This window comes from Schistocerca serialis, chromosome 1 (genome assembly GCF_023864345.2).
Source record: "Schistocerca serialis cubense isolate TAMUIC-IGC-003099 chromosome 1, iqSchSeri2.2, whole genome shotgun sequence".
Taxonomy (NCBI): domain Eukaryota; kingdom Metazoa; phylum Arthropoda; class Insecta; order Orthoptera; family Acrididae; genus Schistocerca; species Schistocerca serialis.
The window spans coordinates 432,083,001-432,102,980 of record NC_064638.1 but is presented as its reverse complement, the minus strand read 5'-3'; the positions used below and the strand labels follow the sequence as shown (position 1 = coordinate 432,102,980).

General features: G+C 38.8%; 1 protein-coding gene across 1 annotated transcript in view; it reads right to left on the bottom strand.

The window, feature by feature from the left end:
- Nucleotides 1-3,900: 3,900 nt before the first annotated feature.
- Nucleotides 3,901-19,980, bottom strand: part of LOC126472480 (methionine aminopeptidase 1) — a 118,205-nt gene continuing 102,125 nt past the window's right edge. The window contains exons 7-9 of the mRNA XM_050099937.1: nucleotides 8,698-8,841; nucleotides 4,609-4,674; nucleotides 3,901-4,425 (exon numbers count right to left, since the gene is read on the bottom strand). Of these exons, the coding sequence (XP_049955894.1) occupies nucleotides 4,256-4,425; nucleotides 4,609-4,674; nucleotides 8,698-8,841 (380 nt within the window). The 3' untranslated portion in view covers nucleotides 3,901-4,255. The remainder of the gene's footprint in view (nucleotides 4,426-4,608; nucleotides 4,675-8,697; nucleotides 8,842-19,980) is intronic.

Here is a 19,980-nt window from a genome sequence, read left to right as displayed (position 1 = left end):
TGCTTTTAATAATGTGGCGCCACTCTTTCCCCAACCACCAATTACTGTCTTTCTCAGGGTTTAATTCTAATGCGCCATCAAAATGTTTTGGGTTTCATGGCAATAATTTTGCTGTATTTATTTTGCTGTACCTAAAAATTTCAAAAATGTGATTGCTTGTAACAACTTTACAGTTTACTGAACTGAACAGTGAGTGAGTGTTTATAAAAGCACAAAAACAGGTGCTACAAATACCAAAGTTTCAGCATTTTTTTGGAATTGTGGATGATATTTGGGAACACACCTCCAGTTGTGATTTTTTTTATTGCAAAAGCTAAAAATAAGCATTTGCAAAACCTACATCAGTTGACATGACAAAATGTTAAAATCTTATGAGTGGTGTGGCTGCAGGTCAATGTGGCACAAAAAAAGATTGATTTCTGAAAATCTTGTAGCAAATGTGTAGTCATAAACAAAATAAATTACACTAAATCTTTTCTTTATACAAGTTTAGAAAAAGATTCGCGCACTTAATTTAACATATAAGTGAAAGTTAGCTGAAAATACTTTCACTGCTGTACCTCGCAAAAAAAAAAAAAAAAAAAAAAAAAAAAAAAAAAAAAAAAAAAAAAAAAAAAAAAATAATAATAATAATAATAATAATAATAATAATAATAATAATGATATATAAAAACAAAGATGAGGTGACTTACCGAACAAAAGCGCTGGCAGGTCGATAGACACACAAACATACACACAAAATTCAAGCTTTCGCAACAAACAGTTGCCTCATCAGGAAAGGAAAGAGGGAAGGAGAGGGGAAGACGAAAGGAAGTGGGTTTTAAGGGAGAGGGTAAGGAGTCATTCCAATCCCGGGAGCGGAAAGACTTACCTTAGGGGGAAAGAAGGACAGGTATACACTCGCACACACGCACATATCCATCCACACATACAGACACAAGCTTGTGTCTGTATGTGTGGATGGATATGTGCGTGTGTGCGAGTGTATACCTGTCCTTTTTTCCCCCTAAGGTAAGTCTTTCCGCTCCCGGGATTGGAATGACTCCTTACCCTCTCCCTTAAAACCCACTTCCTTTCGTCTTCCCCTCTCCTTCCCTCTTTCCTGATGAGGCAACTGTTTGTTGCGAAAGCTTGAATTTTGTGTGTATGTTTGTGTGTCTATCGACCTGCCAGCGCTTTTGTTCGGTAAGTCACCTCATCTTTGTTTTTATATATAATTTTTCCCACGTGGAATGTTTCCTTCTATTATATATATATATATATATATATATATATATATATATATATATATATATATATATATATATATATATATATATATATATATATATATGCTTGCACGACTATAATGGCAATAAAATGATGTGGCCTCAGATTTCATTCCATACGCTGAGAATAAAACAACTCTGATAATATGTCTGTTTTGTTTTAAATTACACACACCCATCAAAAAAGTTTTGCATCACCCCAGTTCCCAGAACTCTGGAAGATAGGTGTCGACTGTGGATACTGTATCACACAGTCCCTTTGACTGTTCAGAGATGTCACTAAGCCCGCCCAAAGACGTAAACAACCATGCGTGAGCAGCACCTGTTAGACAGAGGGGGTCCGACAGCCGGTTGGTTCCAGTCATTCCACCAGGGAGGGGGTACACGGCACATGTTGTTTGTAGTTCAACCATACTTAGACGGTCAATAACACCATGGTTCAATCGTGTCCACATTGTTAATTTGTGCCAAGTAGGGCTCTCAACAAGGAAAGTGTACAAGCATTTCGGAGTGAAACAAAGCGATTTTGTTTGGACATGGAGGAGAAACAGAGATACAACAACTGTCAATAACATGGCTTGCTCAGGCCGCCCAAGGGCTACTACTGCAGTGGATGCCCACTACCTACGGATTATGTATGGCTCAGAGGAACCCTGACAGCTATGCGACCATGTTGGATAATGCTTTTCGTGCAGCCACAGGACGTCATGTTATGACTCAAACTGTGCACAATAGGCTGCATGATGCGAAATTTCACTTCCAATGTCCATGGCAAGGTCCATCTTTGCCACCATGACACCATGCAGCGCGGTACGGTACAGGTGGGCCCAACAACATACCGAATGGACTGCTCAGGATTGGCATTACGTTCTTTTCACCGATGAGTGTCGCATATGACTTCAACCAGACAATCATCAGAGACATGTTTGGAGACAACATGGTCAGGCTGAATGCCTTACACACACTTTCCAGTGACTGCAAAGTAGAGGTTCCCTGCTGTTCTGGGGTGACATTATGTGTGGCTGACATACGTTGCTGGTGGTCATGGAAGATGCCATATTTGCTGTACAATACGTGAAGGCCATCCTCCGACCAATCATGCAACCATTCCAGCAGCAAGCATATTGACGAGGCATTCATCTTCATGGACAATAATTTGTGCCCCCCATTATGCACATCTTGTGAATGACTTCCTTCGGGATAACGACATAGCTTCACTAGAGTGACAAGAGTGGCCAGCATGTTCTCCAGACGTGAACTCTATTGAACATGTCTGCGATAGATTGAAAAGGGCTGTTTATGGATGACATGACCCACCAACCACTCTGAGGGATGTACTCCGAATCGCCATTGAGGAGTGGGACGATGTGGACCACCAGTGCCTTGATGAACTTGTGGATAGTATGCCATGTCGAATACAAGGATGCATCAATGCAAGAGGATGTGCTACTGGGTATTAGAGGTACTAGTGTGTAAAGCAATCTGGACCACCATCTCTGAAGGTCTCACTGTATGGTGGTACAACATGCAATGTGTGGTTTTCATGAGAAAAAGAAGGGCAGAAATGATGTTTACATTGATCTCTCTTCCAATTTTCTGTATAAGTTCCAGAACTCTCAGAACGGAGGTGGCGCAAAACTTTTTTGGATGTGCCCAGATCAATGAAAACATGGTGTGTATTTTAACAGGAATGTAATACCTATCTACATTCAAGGTTGCTGGTAGCTAGGGATTTTTGCCATTTCAATTGATGGTAGAAAATGATACATTTATGTAGTGAAAGTATACAATACTTTATTATCTGATGCATGCATCAGATCTGTGTGTGAATAAGCAGGAATCTTTGAGTTATTAGTGAAAGGTGATTTGTAGTTCCACAGCAGCTCACTTAATTATACAAATGAAGAAAATTAATGCAATAATGAGAGTATATTCTGATTCTGGTACTGCCAATACAAATGCACTTAACACGTTTTAAGTGAATTTGAGAAAGAAAGTAACAAGGTTTCTGGTGGCAGCAGAATTTCAACTTTACTGTATCTTTTAGTAAAGGAACATGAGTATCCAATCACCAACTAAATTACAGTGTCTTTTAGTGCACTTGCAGATAGCACAATTTCACATTTAGGTATAGAAAAGCTTTAATATTTGTTTTCTCTAACTATTGTGGGGTGCAGGTGTGAAAATATTAGCTCTTAATTGAGCCTTCAAGAGCCAGCATCACACAAGGAACCTGAAATTGTACTTTTGAGAGGTTGGTATAATTATTGGAAAGATGACAGGTAATTGTTCGATGTCAAATATAAAAGTTTCACTCAAGTCAGGACTGTATCTTGATAAGAGCATCTGATTTTTAATAGAGTTTGAGTCACAGCTCTGCAAGCACTCAAATTTGAAATTAATTCACTTATAAATTTATTTGATTGCCATATCAGCCATCATGCCACTTACTGTGGGGTCACTGTTCCTGCACATGGGAGCCTGGTTTAACTTGAGAGCAAATTAGTAAGCAGATGATGCCTCTTTCATACCAGAAATATATCAAAAAAATATTTCAGATGACACAGAAAGTAGCAGGTGTAATAATATTTACAAGTGGAAGGGGTGCTAAAATTAAATGACTGTCCTACACTTTACCACAGGATAGAGAGGTTATGTATTTGACAGGAAATATAAAAAAAATACCTTCTATAATTAAAATTCTTCACAATAAGCAATTGATCAAACCATGTAACATACTACAATTTAACAAACATCTCAAATCATCACAGAAACACAAGAAAAATCAATATGAGCCAGTAAACAATTATTAAAAATAAATCCACAATAATAGTTTCGTATCTGAAACAACTTTTTAGTCATCAACATGACAGCTTCTCTTTCTTCCTATCCTGTTCAGACTTCTCAGATTTATTTAGCATATTCAATAATTTAATTACATTTCCCAGACAAATATTATATTTAAGTTCCATAATATACAGCCAATGTTAAGATGCAGAGTCCATAAAATGAAACTGGCCATTTCTCTCACGGCGTTGTGTTAATACCTCGCAACCATTTTCGGTAACAAGTAAGGTATGCTCAAATTGTGCAGACAACATTCCATCAACAGTGACTGCAGTCCACTTATCGGGCCACATTTCATCCCTCCAACTTCCTGCAAAACAAAAAGATTTTTATAAACACATTTGTTTTTATGGTGGACTCACTGTAGTATATGAAACCACCCCCCCCCCCCCCCATGAGAGAGAGAGAGAGAGAGAGAGAGAGAGAGAGAGAGAGAGAGAGAGAGAGAGAGAGAGGGGGGGGGGGGGTTAAGAATACAACAGTGTCTCCTCACCTTGAGAAATCATGGGCTCTATAGTGAAACAGTGGCCTGGTTTCATGACTCCTACTGCCTTGTTCTCTGCAACAAACAAAATCACAGGTCAATTAAGTATATAGAACCTTACACGAAGCTACTTATACTACTTGACATTTGCTAAGGAACAAGATATCCATATTCTTTACTGTGCTACAAAATTTGTCAGCACTAAGTTATTTGTGGACACCATTGAAATGTACTCTTGTTAAGTAGTACTTGTAAAAGTACTACTGGAGATCATTTATTACAGAGGATTTTTAGCAGCCAGTCCATAAGTTCCAACCTCGAGAAGCAGTCTAAGGAAGATGTAAGGAGTTTTAATGCTGTATCAATGCATACTGCGAATAATCATCTTGGAGGGTAGTTACAATGTATCATGAAGGAATACAGCCATCAAAGGATAAATTTTTGATTGTAACAGATTGAAGTGTCACCATTATTACATATGCAACTGGCGTTGCAAAAAGTGAGATATCATAGCTGTAAAAATATGTTTTCTGGTTATATGTAAATTGCTTTAAACTTTGATAGTGCTTCAGATACCCACAGTTCCTTGAGGACCATTTTGTGACTATGGCATAATGTTTAACCACATATAGAGAAGCCTGTGTGGTGGATTCCAGTAACACACATAGAACACCATACAAGATTGGAGAGGTGCCCTGAACATCTTCTCCAAGACCAATTACAGGGGAGTGTAGTCAACTTCAGACAAATCTTAGATTTGATTGATTAACAGTTCAGAACCGCATTTGGTATGTAGAAAATTAGGAGTACATTATCATGAACAAAACAAGAAATCTTCGTAACACTGCCATCATCAGGAAATAAGGATTTACTAAATTAGTGGATTGCTGGAAGGATATACTAGACTTTTACATGGTGCAGAGGGCCCAGGTTTCAATGCACCGAATGAAAATGCTTGCCTCCAACAGCCCTTTGGCACCTGCAACTGCAAGGAGGAATAAACTAAATCTCACACACACACACACACACACACACACACACACACACACACACACACACACCTGAGGGGGGACCAAGGCTTGACTTTAATGTAGTTTGTAGTGATTCTGTGAAGATGAGGAGACTTGCACAGGATGTATCTATGTTGAGAGCTACTAGTCTCTAGACTTAACTCTGAGAAACCACCACCACCACCACCACCACCACCACCACCACCACCACCAGCAACAACAACAAAACAATTGATTTACATCATTACTATCAATATAGCTTTTAATTTCCTCCAATTATATATGAATTAGATGCAAATGGTGCCATGTTCTCTACAAGATAAATATGGTACAGGCAACACTTACACCTTCTTTGTTTCACTTTAGGTCTAAAACCCTTTCTCTACTGTTGCTGAAAATAACTTTGATCGTACAGAATCTCCTCCCACGGCTTATTTCAAATCTGAATTTTCTACGATCTTAGTGAAGTCCTATTGAAGCTGTAAGATCAACACTTGTAGGTTTCACTTTATTAATATAGCTAAATCAATACTTTGATTCTCAAAGAATGTTAGCACAGATTTTGTTGAAACTTAGAAAAAAAGCCTTTCACAAAATCTACAGATCCCAGATAAGAGCGACATAAATCATATACATTGCATTGTTCTACAATTCAGTGTACAGGTAACAAATGGTTCACTGCACTTTATTTACTTTTAAGATCAGCAGGTTCCTTTGCTTGATTAAAATCTAATGCATTTTCTACGAGGTTGCAACTAGTTTAGATGAACTCTCGCACATTACGAAGAGAAGGCTAATAATGCTTATATTTTATTTTTGTCTCCTTTTGTGTTAAGTAGAACAACAACAGCATTGTTCCAGTTTTTGAGACTTTTGGTCTTCCACTGCATTCTTTACACAACTTTGAAAGCAGGTTTTCGATTACTTTGCCTCCAGCTTTAATCATCCTGGCATCTTTACTTTCTTCATGTCTTTGGTGATTTCATACAGCTCATATAGCATTATTTCTAGTATGTCTTTTTTTTTTTGTTAATAACTATCTACGTTTCGGGTAAATTTCTTTGAGTATACAAACATTTACAGAAATCTCTTAAACATTTGAAAAATTTATCTTTGTTGCTAGTTACTGTACCATCTGTAGTCTACCCAGCATACATTTCTGCTCTATTTTCTTAACAAAATATTTTCAGTCACTTGTTACAAAATTCTCATAGTGTCTTTTCACATCTTTCTAGACACTTCCATAGATTTTGACTATTTCAGCATATTATCTCATGTTACTATTATCATTTGCTTGAGAAACTGTTTTTCTCTTTAATAGTTACCTCGTATCACTTTAGGTGCCTTCTTCTGCCTTCTTCATAGTAACATCCTCTTTTAAATGATATGGTGATAATAGAGGGAAACATTCCACGTAGGAAAAATATATCTAAAAACAAAGATGATGTGACTTACCAAATGAAAGTGCTGGCAGGTCGACAGACACACAAACAAACACAAACATACACACAAAATTCAAGCTTTCGCAACAAACTGTTGCCTCATCAGGAAAGAGGGAAGGAGAGGGAAAGACGAAAGGATGTGGGTTTTAAGGGAGAGGGTAAGGAGTCATTCCAATCCCGGGAGCGGAAAGACTTACCTTAGGGGGGAAAAAGGACGGGTATACACTCACACACACACACACACACACACACACACACACACACACACACACACACACACCCATCCACACATATACAGACACAAGCAGACATGTCTGCTTGTGTCTGTATATGTGTGCGTGTGCGTGCGAGCGCGCGCGCGAGCGCGCACACGCGAGTGTATACCCGTCCTTTTTTCCCCCTAAGGTAAGTCTTTCCGCTCCCGGGATTGGAATGACTCCTTACCCTCTCCCTTAAAACCCACTTCCTTTCGTCTTTCCCTCTCCTTCCCTCTTTCCTGATGAGGCAACAGTTTGTTGCGAAAGCTTGAATTTTGTGTGTATGTTTGTGTCTGTCGACCTGCCAGCACTTTCATTTGGTAAGTCACATCATCTTTGTTTTTAGATATAACATCCTCTTTTGTTATTTTTGTAAGTCCTTTTGTTAAATAAGTGTCCCTTTGTCTATGTGTAGTCTTCATTTTATAAGATACTGAACTGGTTGTTTTATTTCATCCAATATATCTACCTAACCTTAAAGAATAGAGAATCTCAGCATGAATTAAATGTCACATGGCAGGAAAAATGACAGACATTGTCCAACACCTATATACCTGTGTGTGACTCTTTATCATACAGTATCCTTCAAGAAAGACTGCCAGAACAACAGGTTGAAGGTAAGTGTAAGGAAAAGCATTTTGAGGAAGCTCACAGCCATCCCAGGGAAGCTAGTCTTCACATCTTGAGAACTTCTACTAATGCTTTGTGTGTCAGCTGCAGAGTATCCCTCACCTGTGTGGAGTGCATACACTCACACCAAGCACGTTAATACTGCAGTCAATTAGACTGTCCGAATAGCTTCGCCCACTGTCAGAAGGGCTGCTGGTGCAGAGAGGGTGAAGCAGGTCAATTATCTCTCTCATCCACTGCATGACAATTAAGCTGTAGCCTGTTGACTGAAATCAAGGAAGAGCTTCACCACTAGGACTCGGCCACTGGAAGGAATGCCCGAGTCTAACCACATCACCAAATGGAAAAGCAAGCTGCTGCTAGATATCCCTGAAAAAGGAAGGACAACTCCAGGGAACAATCTTCCCTACCCTCTTTGGAGATCACTCAATCGTCTTACGATGGGCATCCCAAATTGCAAGACAAACATGCAAAATGGGGTATCCTTCCAGCTGATGAAGCTGTATCTCGTGAATGTAGAACAACGCAAAATCCAGGCCACTTGCTCACATGCCTTCAACTGAGACGCCCTTGCACAACACAGAACTGATTGAAGCAAGTAACAAGGCCATCGGAATGGCTGCATTCTGTAAATGTTCACCAGACACAGGAATGAAATGAATAATCTTCAATAAATTCTAATGATCTACCTTCTGATTTTTTTCTTTATGCTTACTATGACAATTTAAAACTACACTAAGTTATAGATGCAGAACTTACTTGCATAATGAGGAATACTGGGAGCAGTATGGAAGAGCTTATGTATTCCATGGCCACAGTAGCTGCGAACTACTGAGAAGCCATGGGCTTGGGCATGTTTCTGGATCACATTTCCTACTTCGCGATATTTCTCACCTGGCTGAACTGTCAACAAGAGAAAAGCAAGCACATATAATTCTTTTAATTCTAGCTAGCAACAGATATTGCACCATTCAAGAGACCGATTTCATTAGTATTAAAGGAAAAAAAATTCTTATAACTGTGTGTCAGGAGTGATGTACACAAGAACAGGTAAAAGAGAACCGTGTAATTGCAACAACATCCATAATCAGTAGAATACACGACTGGCAAACGGTATATTGAAAAAATGAGAATCCTATGATTCAAAACTACAATCAGGCACATGGAAAAGTTTTCTTATGACAAATGTGAATATAAATGCAATTTTCACCTCAAAACATGAAGCTGAATAATGAATACTATTTTGAAGTAAACTGTCCATCCAAACTACTTCACTAGTAAAAATGGTCAACAGTACCATGTTCTGCATATATTTACGAATATGCTAATCATTTCCCAGTTTCTGGTAATGTAAAATATCCAATAATGACCAATTTCGAAAGATTGTTGGCAATTAAGAGTACTTACGCATGAATACAACTGCCTACTAGAGTTATCTTAAGTAATCCTCTGCTGTAGCATCTATTTTGACCTGGAAAATGGCTTTTTACATGAATCATGACAGTTTAATACATGGCCATGGACCTGCCATTTGTACAAGGCATACAGTTTGGTCCTATTCCCAGCGGTGTCCAGCAACGATCTTGTTTGAGTATGCACAAGCAGTTCAGCAACAGTTAGTTAGAGCTTGTGCAGACAAATTCTTAAAGAAGGAAGTGTAAGAGGTCTTTGCGAGACATATCTGTCAGATAATTTAACTGTATTTGAATGGAAAGGAAGAAAAATCAGGATTTAATGTCCCATCAAAATTGAGGTCATTAGCGACAGTGCACAAGTGGAGACTGCTTCAAGGAGGGGTAAGAAATTGGCTGTGCCCTTTCAAACAATCTCAGTATTTGCCTGTAAGGATTGACGGAAATTGTGAAAAATCTAAATCCGGTATGATAGATGCAGATTTGAACTGTTGTCCTCCCAAACACAAGTCTATTGCGCTAACCACTGCGTCACCTCACTTGGAAACTGTATTTGAAATGATGTTAGAATGAAAATAAAAAATAAAATTTCTGAAATGCAAAGGAAGCTCATCTATTTCCTTTAGTTGATCATTCTTACACATCACATAAGAGAAATTATTGGCAATGTTGTTCTGTTTGATGCTCATTGACTCTGGGATTATGTCTATGTGAAACTCAACAAATGCATATAATGTAGGCTTTCACGGCCAGTATTGTCTTCACTTAAAACTTCCGGGCTCATAGGCAATGGTTGATGTATAAAACTCTCCCCTAATGTTTCATCTCCGAGGTGTGAGACATCCTCTGAGGTAAAGCGGCGAACTGCGAAGAGAACTCGAGGAAGCTCCGATTATATAGACAGTACAGAGGGCACCACTTTCCATCTCGTGGTGTCAGCTATGAGATTGTCTATGGTAATGCCAACATTCTCGATTGAAAGTAATCAATCGTCACACTTGCGGTGCAATGCTGACATCCAAATTTTATCCAGTATAACACCTTCATCTTTCCTGTTAAAATTATTACAGTGTTTATCAATCTTGAAAGCCTCTCTGTATATGTGTGCATAATAATTCAAGATTTTAGATATGACGCTCAACTCACTGAATTTTATTTCATGATCACCTTCCTGGTAAACATGTTCCGCTGCGACCGATTTATCAGTATGACCCAGGCGGCAATTCCTCTTATGTTCAACAAGACGGGTGTTCACACTTCTCTTTGTGGTACTGATGTAAATCTGTCCACAACTACAAGGAATTTTATATACCCCCAGTGTACCTAAAGGGTGTCGTGCATCTTTTGCCGATCTTAAATATTCTTTTATTTTCGTGGTGGGTCTGAAAATAGTTTCCACCTCATACTTGCTTAAAACTTCCCCAATGCAATCTGTGACCTCACTAATGAATGGAAGAAAAACCTTGCCCTTTGGCAACTGTTGTTCATCATTGCTCCTGATTCTCTGCCTAGAGTGAAGTGCTCAATGTATATCTTTGCTAGAATAGCCACTCTTCACGAAAGTTGACCGTAGATGTTCAACGTCATCTTTTAAATAAACAGGTTCACAAATTTTGTACGCCCTGTCTACCAAGGTTTTCATTACACCTCTTTTTAATCTAGGGTGGTGGTTTGAATCTCTATGCAGATACAATCAGTATGTGTGGCCTTTCTATACACCTTATGGCCCAACATTCCATCCCGTCGTTTAATCACAGACACATCCAGGAAATTCAATTGCCCATTACTCTTCATCTCCAAAGTAAATTGGATTTTCAGATTAATGCTGTTTAAATGTGTCAGGAAGGCATCCAACTTCTCTGCTCCGTGTGTCCATATTATGAATGTCTCACCGACACAGCGATACCATCTGGCTGGTCTCTTACTGGAGTTTTTTGTAATTAGAGAGAACCAAAATATCACTGATCTTTCCATGATAGTCCTCACTGTTCAATACGACGGTGGCATGACCCTTATCTGCATTTAGAACAATAATGTTTTTACCTGCATTTATGTCCCTCAGTGCCTTCCTTTGGGCCTGCAACAAATTACTGTTACATGGCTTATATGTATATAAAATCCAAGTCATTTCCATCCTAGTTATGTCAGCAGACTGCTGTGGAAGCTGACGGATACCTGCCTCAATATTTGCTACAATATCCTCTGTGGGTAAGTTTTGGGGCATCACAGCAAAATTGCCTCCTTTCTCTAGTACAGAAATTTCAACTTTTGACAAATCTTTATCAGACAGGTTAATAACAGTTTGAGAATTGTCCTCAACTGAACCTCCAGAAGGATCAGACCAACTATTTTAAGAATGACCAATCGACTGGTGAAAGCATTTTAATTCGCCTCCGATGATAAGAAGCTGCTTTGCAAAACAGAAGCATACCCACCTAGACTTTATGGATTACACAAAGGGCATAAACCTGAGGCTCCATTGAGGCCAATTGTCAGTGCTACTGGTGGACCAATACACGAGTTAGCTAGACACCTTGCCTCATTGCTGCAACCTTATGTTGGTAGGACGGATAGTCATATTAAAAATTCAGTTCATTTCATTGACAAGTTAAATGAAATGAGTGTGTGGCCAGATGATATCCTCGTCAGTTTTGATATTGTGTCATTATGTACCATGGTTCCAGTAAAAGAAGCTATCTTATGCATAGAGGATATTTTCCCTACCAATATTGTGGCATTATTCCAACACTGCCTCACCACAACCTACTTTCAATACAACAGTGACTTTTATGAACAGATTGACGGGGTGACTATGAGCATTCTTCTTAGTCCTACTGTGGATAACTTGTTTATGGAGACTTCTGAACAACAGGCATTGCAGACCGCCAGTAAGAGACCAGCCAGATTGTATCGTTATGTCGATGAGACGTTTGTAGTATGGACACACGGAGCAGAGGTGTTGGATGCCTTCCTGACACATTTAAACAGCATTAATCTGAAAATCCAATTTACTTGGATACAAAGAGTAATGGGCAATTGAATTTCCTGGATGTGTCCGTGTTTAAATGATGGGACGGAACACTGGGCCATAAGGTGTATAAAAAGGCCACACATACTGATCGTTATCTGCATCAGGATTCAAACCACCACCCTAGACAAGAAAGAGGTGTAATGAAAACCTTGGTAGACAGGGCGGACAAAATTTGTGAACCTGTTTATTTAAAAGAAGAGATTGGACATCTACTATCAACCTTCATGAAGAATGGCTATTCTAGAAAGGATATAGATCGAGCACTTCACTCTACGCAGAAAATCAGGAGCAATGATGAACAACAGTTGCCCAGGGGCAAGGTTTTTCTTCCATTCATTAGTGAGGTCACAGATTGCATTGGGAAAAATTTTAAGCAAGTATGAGGTGGAAACTATTTTCAGACCCACCACGAAAATAAAATTTTCAGACCCCACCAGGAAAATAAACGAATATTTAAGATTGGCAAAAGATGCACGACACCCTTTGGCTACACCGGGGGTATATAAAATTCCTTGTAGTTGTGGACAGGTTTATATCGGTAGCACAAAGAGAAGAGTGAACACCCGTCTTGTTGAACATAAGAGGAATTGCCGCCTGGGTCACACTGATAAATCGGTCGCAGCGGAACATGTTTACCAGGAAGGTGATCGTGAAATAAAATTCAGTGAGATGAGCGTCATATCTAACACCTCGCATTATTATACATGCACGTACAGCGAGGCTATCAAGATTGATAAACACCGTAATAATTTTAACAGGAAAGCCGAAGGTGTTAAACTGGATAAAATTTGGATGTCAGTGTTGCACCACAAGCATGACGATTGATTACTTTCAATCGAGAATGTTGACATTAGCAGATACGGTCTCATAGCTGACACCACGTGATGGAGAGTGGCACACTCTGTACTGCCTATGTAATCAGCGCTTCGAGTTCTTGCAGTTCGCCGCTTTACCTCTGAGGATGTCTCCCACTGTCCGAGATGCAACATCAAGGGAGACTTTTATAAATCAACTATGGTCAATCAGCCCACACGTTTTAAGTGAAGTTAACAAATGCAGTTTATATTTTCTTATGTCAATACAAACTGCCAACATACACACTCAAAATAATCAGTACAAGCATCACCTGTGACAATTTGTATGTGCTTACATCTACAACACAGACATTTAGTTCACAATTTGAACACCAAACATATTTCGCACACATTTTGCCTGTTCATATTCCTTAATGAACTGAATTAGGACTTTAATTCTCATATTTTTTCACTCTTTTCACCATCAGTGAAATTAGCAAGCAAGTAAACTTTTACTACTATAAAAATGTAATGCTGAGGTATATACAGCCACAACATATACTCTGTAAGCCAAATATGGTATGGATGGAGTATACAATGTATACAAAGATTTTATGATCATGGTCAGGATCATTTTTCAAGATAGCTGCAGCAGCAATGTATACTCAAACATTAGTAAGAAACCTCTCTGTGACATATATCCATCCTATTAGTATCTGTATTCAGAAAACCTTCACCATGATGATCTCACATTTAATAGACAAACTTAAGACAAAACTCACAAAATTCTGCAGTTCCAATGCATGACAAACAATTTTTATAGTACTACAATGTCCTGGTGAAAACCATTTCCTATGTTCATCACTTTTGTCCTTCATGTTCTGAGGGAAAAAGTCAACATGGAAATCAATGAAATGTAACTTTGGTGAAATATAACACTTCGTAAATTCGAAAAATCTTATCATGCTATTCTCCATTTCTTTAGTAAGCAGATTTTTCATTTCCAAGAATTGCATTCACACCGACTTCAAGGCATTACATGCATAATCTTCCGTCTCACTTAACAAGTTGATGAACACTGTATCTTGCAAATAAATACTCCCTCCTTAATCTTTGCACTGCTAATGTTCGTAAACTGTCTTCAAGCATGCGAAAGCTTTCACTTTCCTGTCCAGCAATTTTACAAATATCTTCATTAACCTCAATTTAATATGCATGGAGGGAGATATACATCTTCAGGGTTTCCTTGCGACTCATATGACAACCATTTTATGTGGAATGTAGACATTTCGCCAAGGCCACTCTTTACGTGTGTAATGTTTCATGTAATGACTGTCCAACTTACACAGAAAGCAGTAGTACTTCGTGTAAACTGGTTGTGTACCAGTCAATAGCTCTGCACACAATTTCCAGTATACATATTGTAGTGTAACTGAGCAAATCTTGTACCATTTCGTATGGCTCTTTCTTATTAACCAAGAACCCAACTGGAACTGAGGGATATGTATCAACATTATGGAGGAGAACTGCCTTTAAACTTAATTTCGAGGAATCAGTAAAGAGTCTATATGCCTCAGGATTGTGAACATGACACAGTGCTCCGAACAAGCCATTTATGTCACTACAGTACAAACACTTTTCGGAGGAAGAGAAACAGCTTACAAATTCTCTCCCACATGGAAGTCACTTTAACGTCCAGAACGAGAAAATTCCATCCTTGCAATCGTCCTGTCAGGTCAAAAGGTTTCTGAACCTAACTTGCTAAATTAAGGCACGATTGTACTGCACAAAGATCAATGTCCACATCTGGTTAAGAAGACAACACATTTATTAAAATGACTAAATTACTACAAACACCACCTGAAATGGTCACAAAATTAACAGTTTGGAGACAGTCCCTTGTAGATGTGATGCACTAGATAAAAGCACAGTGCAAGTGAGAACAGGGGACACCAAATAAAGTCTCTACATTGTCTCAAGAGTATCCACCAGCACAATGCTGAATTTTATCGACACGAGGTGCACAGTTAATAGTCTATCATAGGAGAGAATGCCTTGGCAAGATCCTAATGAAAGGCATGTGGTTCACACACGAATGTGTCAGCTGTGATGGACGGAGTTCACAATTCTGAAAGTACTCACATGGGCACTAACACTTCCGGCTGGAATTTCCTATGGCACAAGACACCAATTTTACTCTGGGTAGTGGAGAGGGTGTAAAACCGGTGCGGGGCGAGTAAGTCCTGGAACTTCTCAATGAGTGACTTGGTATGGGGTGCACTGCTGTGTGGCATGTTTGTTGCTGCTTGGTCATGGGACAGAAGTCAATGCTGATACCACAAGAAGACCAAGACTGATGGCGAGGCTAGGTCAGCAGAAGCCTCGCAAGGAACTGAGCTATTATCCTGTACTAGTAGCCAGTGACTGTGGGATGCTGGTATTCCACAGCACAGCAGAATCGACATGTGGGTGGCAGAAAGTGCGTGAAGGAAGAAACTTTCTGCCTTAGCAGGTGGCCACAGTGAACTAGGAACGTAACTTCATGTAGGCACAAAACACAAATACAACAGTAACTGCCATTACAGTGTAGCACCAATACTCTCTCTTCCAAATTTGCAAGAAAACTCACCATGTGGCAGCACAAGGCATAATTGTGAGTTCTGTTTATGATAGCTAACACTAGTTAGGCAAACACAGAGATCAAAATACACGCAGAGAAGAAAGTTTCCCTGTTGCATGTGAATTGAAACTTACTTCAATTAAATTAAAGCATATTTCTGTAACACAGAATAAACTGATATCCAGAAGAAACTGTAGGTAATGGAGAAAAACTAAAAACAAATCAAATCTGAAGTCAGCATAAGAAAATTGGTCATAATCACCTATTTCCATGCAGAGGACAAAAGTGCATTGTGCTGTATTTTGGATTATTTTGACAAATCTCAGTTTAGCATCTGACTTTCCAATTAATTTTATGCAATAATTCCACTTCAAACTACTTTTATCTATTTCACGGTTTTGACAATTCCCAGAGAAGGACCGCCAATTGTGTAAACCCAACTATAATGCGTCTTTCTGCCAACTTATGAATAAACACTACATCTGTTTCTGTTGGGAGAAGATGGTGGTGACAACTATCAGTCTCTGAACTAAGAACAGATCCTCTGCATGTCTTCCTGCATTTAATTATACACCTACTGCAGCATGCCTCCCAGAAGTCAACACAGCATCTCCACAGGCACCACTACCTACTGCTTTCTGAATCACATGGACAAAAAGAATGAGGCATGTTTCACAATTTTGCTGCTTATGGATGCCTGGTCAAGTCTTACAGAAGGCAATTATGGCCTCCAAAATGGAGTCACAATGCCACAAGCATAAAACATGTCCCATAATTCTGTAACAGACTGATGTCTGTGATGCAACCCCAATTATACGAACACTGTCCAATAGCAATTATTGAAAGTATGAATGCCCTGCACCTTATTCTAATCAAAAAGAACAGTGCAGAGCATTCTTGGTTATTTTGTTTCATGAACACTTCTCAATATCTGCCATTTATAACTTTCCACAGTAAAACAATTTCAGATCAAATTTATTATCACACCCTTGACAATGGCATTCCATTTCAGTGGCAGTACAACATCTGAGTAATTGTATAAAAGGTTTTCAACTGTTTACTAACTTCGTGTAAGACTAACCATTCTTAGGATATTTTATCACAGTGATGCACCAAATTCTAATTACCAATCCACTGAAAGTTTATTGGTAATTTTCTCTTTACACTAAACTGTCATCACTCAGGTTTTATTTGTTAAGGCTTTCACTTCATTCAAAGGTATGATGAAGTCTCCTCTGTTTTTGTAGCAACTTTCTAATATCTATTCAACCACGATGGGCATTTCATGTTCTTCACTACATTTCTCACAAGGGTAACACCCCATCAACCCCCCCCCCCCCCAATCACTCGGGATTTAGTGGTAAGTTAGCCCATTGGATAGCCCATCAAAAACTGAACACAGATGAAGCATGAAAACAGGAAGAATGTGTACTGAACTGTGGGGGGGGAAAAAAAAAAAAAAAAAAAAAAAAAAAAAAAAAAAAAAAAAAAAAAATTATTTTACAAACAGTGAATGGTCCACATTTAACATGTGCAATATCGAGCAACATTAGTACGTCGTGGTTGTGTAGTGATGGTGTTTGCTACCTGGAAGGTCCGGTTCCACATGTCACCTGGTTTAATTTTTTCTTCACAAAATTAAGAACCTTCCGTCTGGTGACTGACATGTCTGTTTACTATATTCAAGTTTGTGTATTTGTTGTGGCGTAATGTCAGTTTGCAACAGCGACATTTAACAAAGGGGGCTCCAGATGTACATAACTCCTATTTGTTCCACACAGGCCGCACGTTATGCCTCTTACATTCCATTTTGGAAGTTTTGACTCTTGAATTCCTTCTCTGTAACGTAGTTCATACCCGTCTATTTGTTGTTTCCATTTCTGTGAGAGGTCTATGTTGCATCTTGCCTGCTCTCACTATTCATCACAGAATAAGAGTCATGTGATAAGAATATATTACCGCCGCAAGTTAAATTGATGAATAGTGAAAGCAGGTGAGATGCCTTATAGACCTCTCACAGAAATGAAAACAACAAAAACAGGTGTGAACTATGAAGCTTCCTGGCAGATTAAAACTGTGTGCTGGACCAAGACTCAAACTCGGGACCTTCGCCTTTTGCGGGCAAGTGCTCTACCATATCAGCACACACACTGCTGCAGAGTGAAAATCTCATTCTGAAAACATCCCCCAGGCTGTGGCTAAGCCATGTCTCTGCAACATCCTTTCTTCCAGGAGGGCTAGTTCTGTTAGGTTCGCAGAAGAGCTTCTGTGAGATCACTTGACCGTGAAAAGCAAAGGTCCTGAGTTTGAGTCTCGGTCCGGCACACAGTTTTAATCTTCCAGAAAGTTTCATATCAGCGCACACTCCGCTCCAGAGTGAAACACTCATTCTGGGTGTGAACTATGCTAGAACAAAGGAATTCAAGAGTTAAATCTTCCAAAATGGAATGCAAGACACACAAAATATAGTACCTGGGTAGAACAAATAGGAGGTAAGTACATCTTGAGGTCCCTCAAGCACAGCCTCAGGGCAACCAGCCTCAAACCTGAACAGACAGACTTGTTATGATGGTCAATGAAATTCATGTCAATTTGTTTTCTTCAGTCGAACCTACCAACAACATTCTTACATGCAAAACTTACACTGTAAGGAGCTTATAAGTTTAATAAAAGAAAGGAGCAGTTTCTGGCATCCCAAGAATGAGAAATATCGTATCAGGGGTATGTGTTGGAATCTATGGTCCGAAATAGCTACTTTATCATAAAGCACACTTTTGGAACAACTTAAAAATTTAATAATAATTCATTGAATGTTACCTTTTATTAAATTATGCATGTTCTGTGGCTGTCTAGCCATTTCAGCTTCATGTCTATACTTAATGGAGCATGTCATCTGCAATACAATCAAAATCTGTATTCGAAATTTTAGGCCTAGATTATAACCTCAAAAAATTATATGTTCAAGTGAGAGAGGTAAAGTGTGTCAAATTTTGACAATTAAGCTTATTGTCTTTAAAAAAATAAAAAATCTGTGACTGATTGGCATTAGCTGTCTACAAATTGTTATTCCTGTTTACTGATGTTTCTAACTCAGTAAGGCAGTGATTCTGTTACATGAAGTGGTTTGCAAATGTGGAGTATGTGCTTCCACTTTGCAGGGTTTTAGATGTCCAGAGCATCTTATTCTAAAATTTATGTTTCTTTCACATATGAGGGTGGTTTGAGAAAGTTCTCGTAATCACCACAAGAGGTAAGCACTAGTACAATGAGTTGTTTACATGACACTCATTGGACTGTTGCCTGCAAACACGTATTCTTGGTAGAGAGCTGTGACGGTGATGTGGCTCTGTTGTTCCTGCGTAGTGATTTGCGAAGATGGAAAAAAGTACATCACATTTTAACTGAATAATTAGAATTAAAAAAAAAAAAAAAAAAAAATTATCTGCAAGATGGGTGCCACAACTCTTCACACTGGTTCACACACATTTGCCATCGTGATGGCAAAATTACACAAACTAAGGTATGAATTGTTGCCACACCCACCTTATTCGCCTGATATGGCTTCGCCAGATTTCCATCTCTTGCCAAAACTGAAGATTTTTCTTGGTGGGCAAAGATTCACTTCAAACGAAGAATTGATAACCGGAGTTGACAACTATTTTGCAGGTCTGGAGGTAACTGCTTTTCGAGATGGGATCAAGGCACTGGAACATCACTGGACGGAGTGCAGGAATCTACAAGGAGACTACATTGAAAAATAAAAAAAGTTTCGGTGATTTATGTACTTTTTTTCTATTCTGTTCCGAGAACTTTTCAAACCACCCTTGTACATGCTGAATGTAGCTCCTTTTGCAGGTTAGCTGGCATATGCCTATTTTGCTGAATTGATTTGAATTTGTGAAGAGAATTTCTAATTTTGCTTCTCAAGGTCATCATAAATCATCTCATGTTATGTAATAGAAAATCTCTCTTTTTATCTCATTCATTAGTAAAATTTTTCTAATTATTCCAATAATTGCCATATTTTTTTCAAAACAGATGTGACTTATATACATACATTCAAGATTGATTTAATAGCAAAATCTACAGTGCAGCCATGGTGTTCATTCTGCCAAAATCTGGTGAAAACCGTTTGCACTGTGAACAAGTTGTCAGCTGATTCTTTAAAGATGACCTCGAGCAACT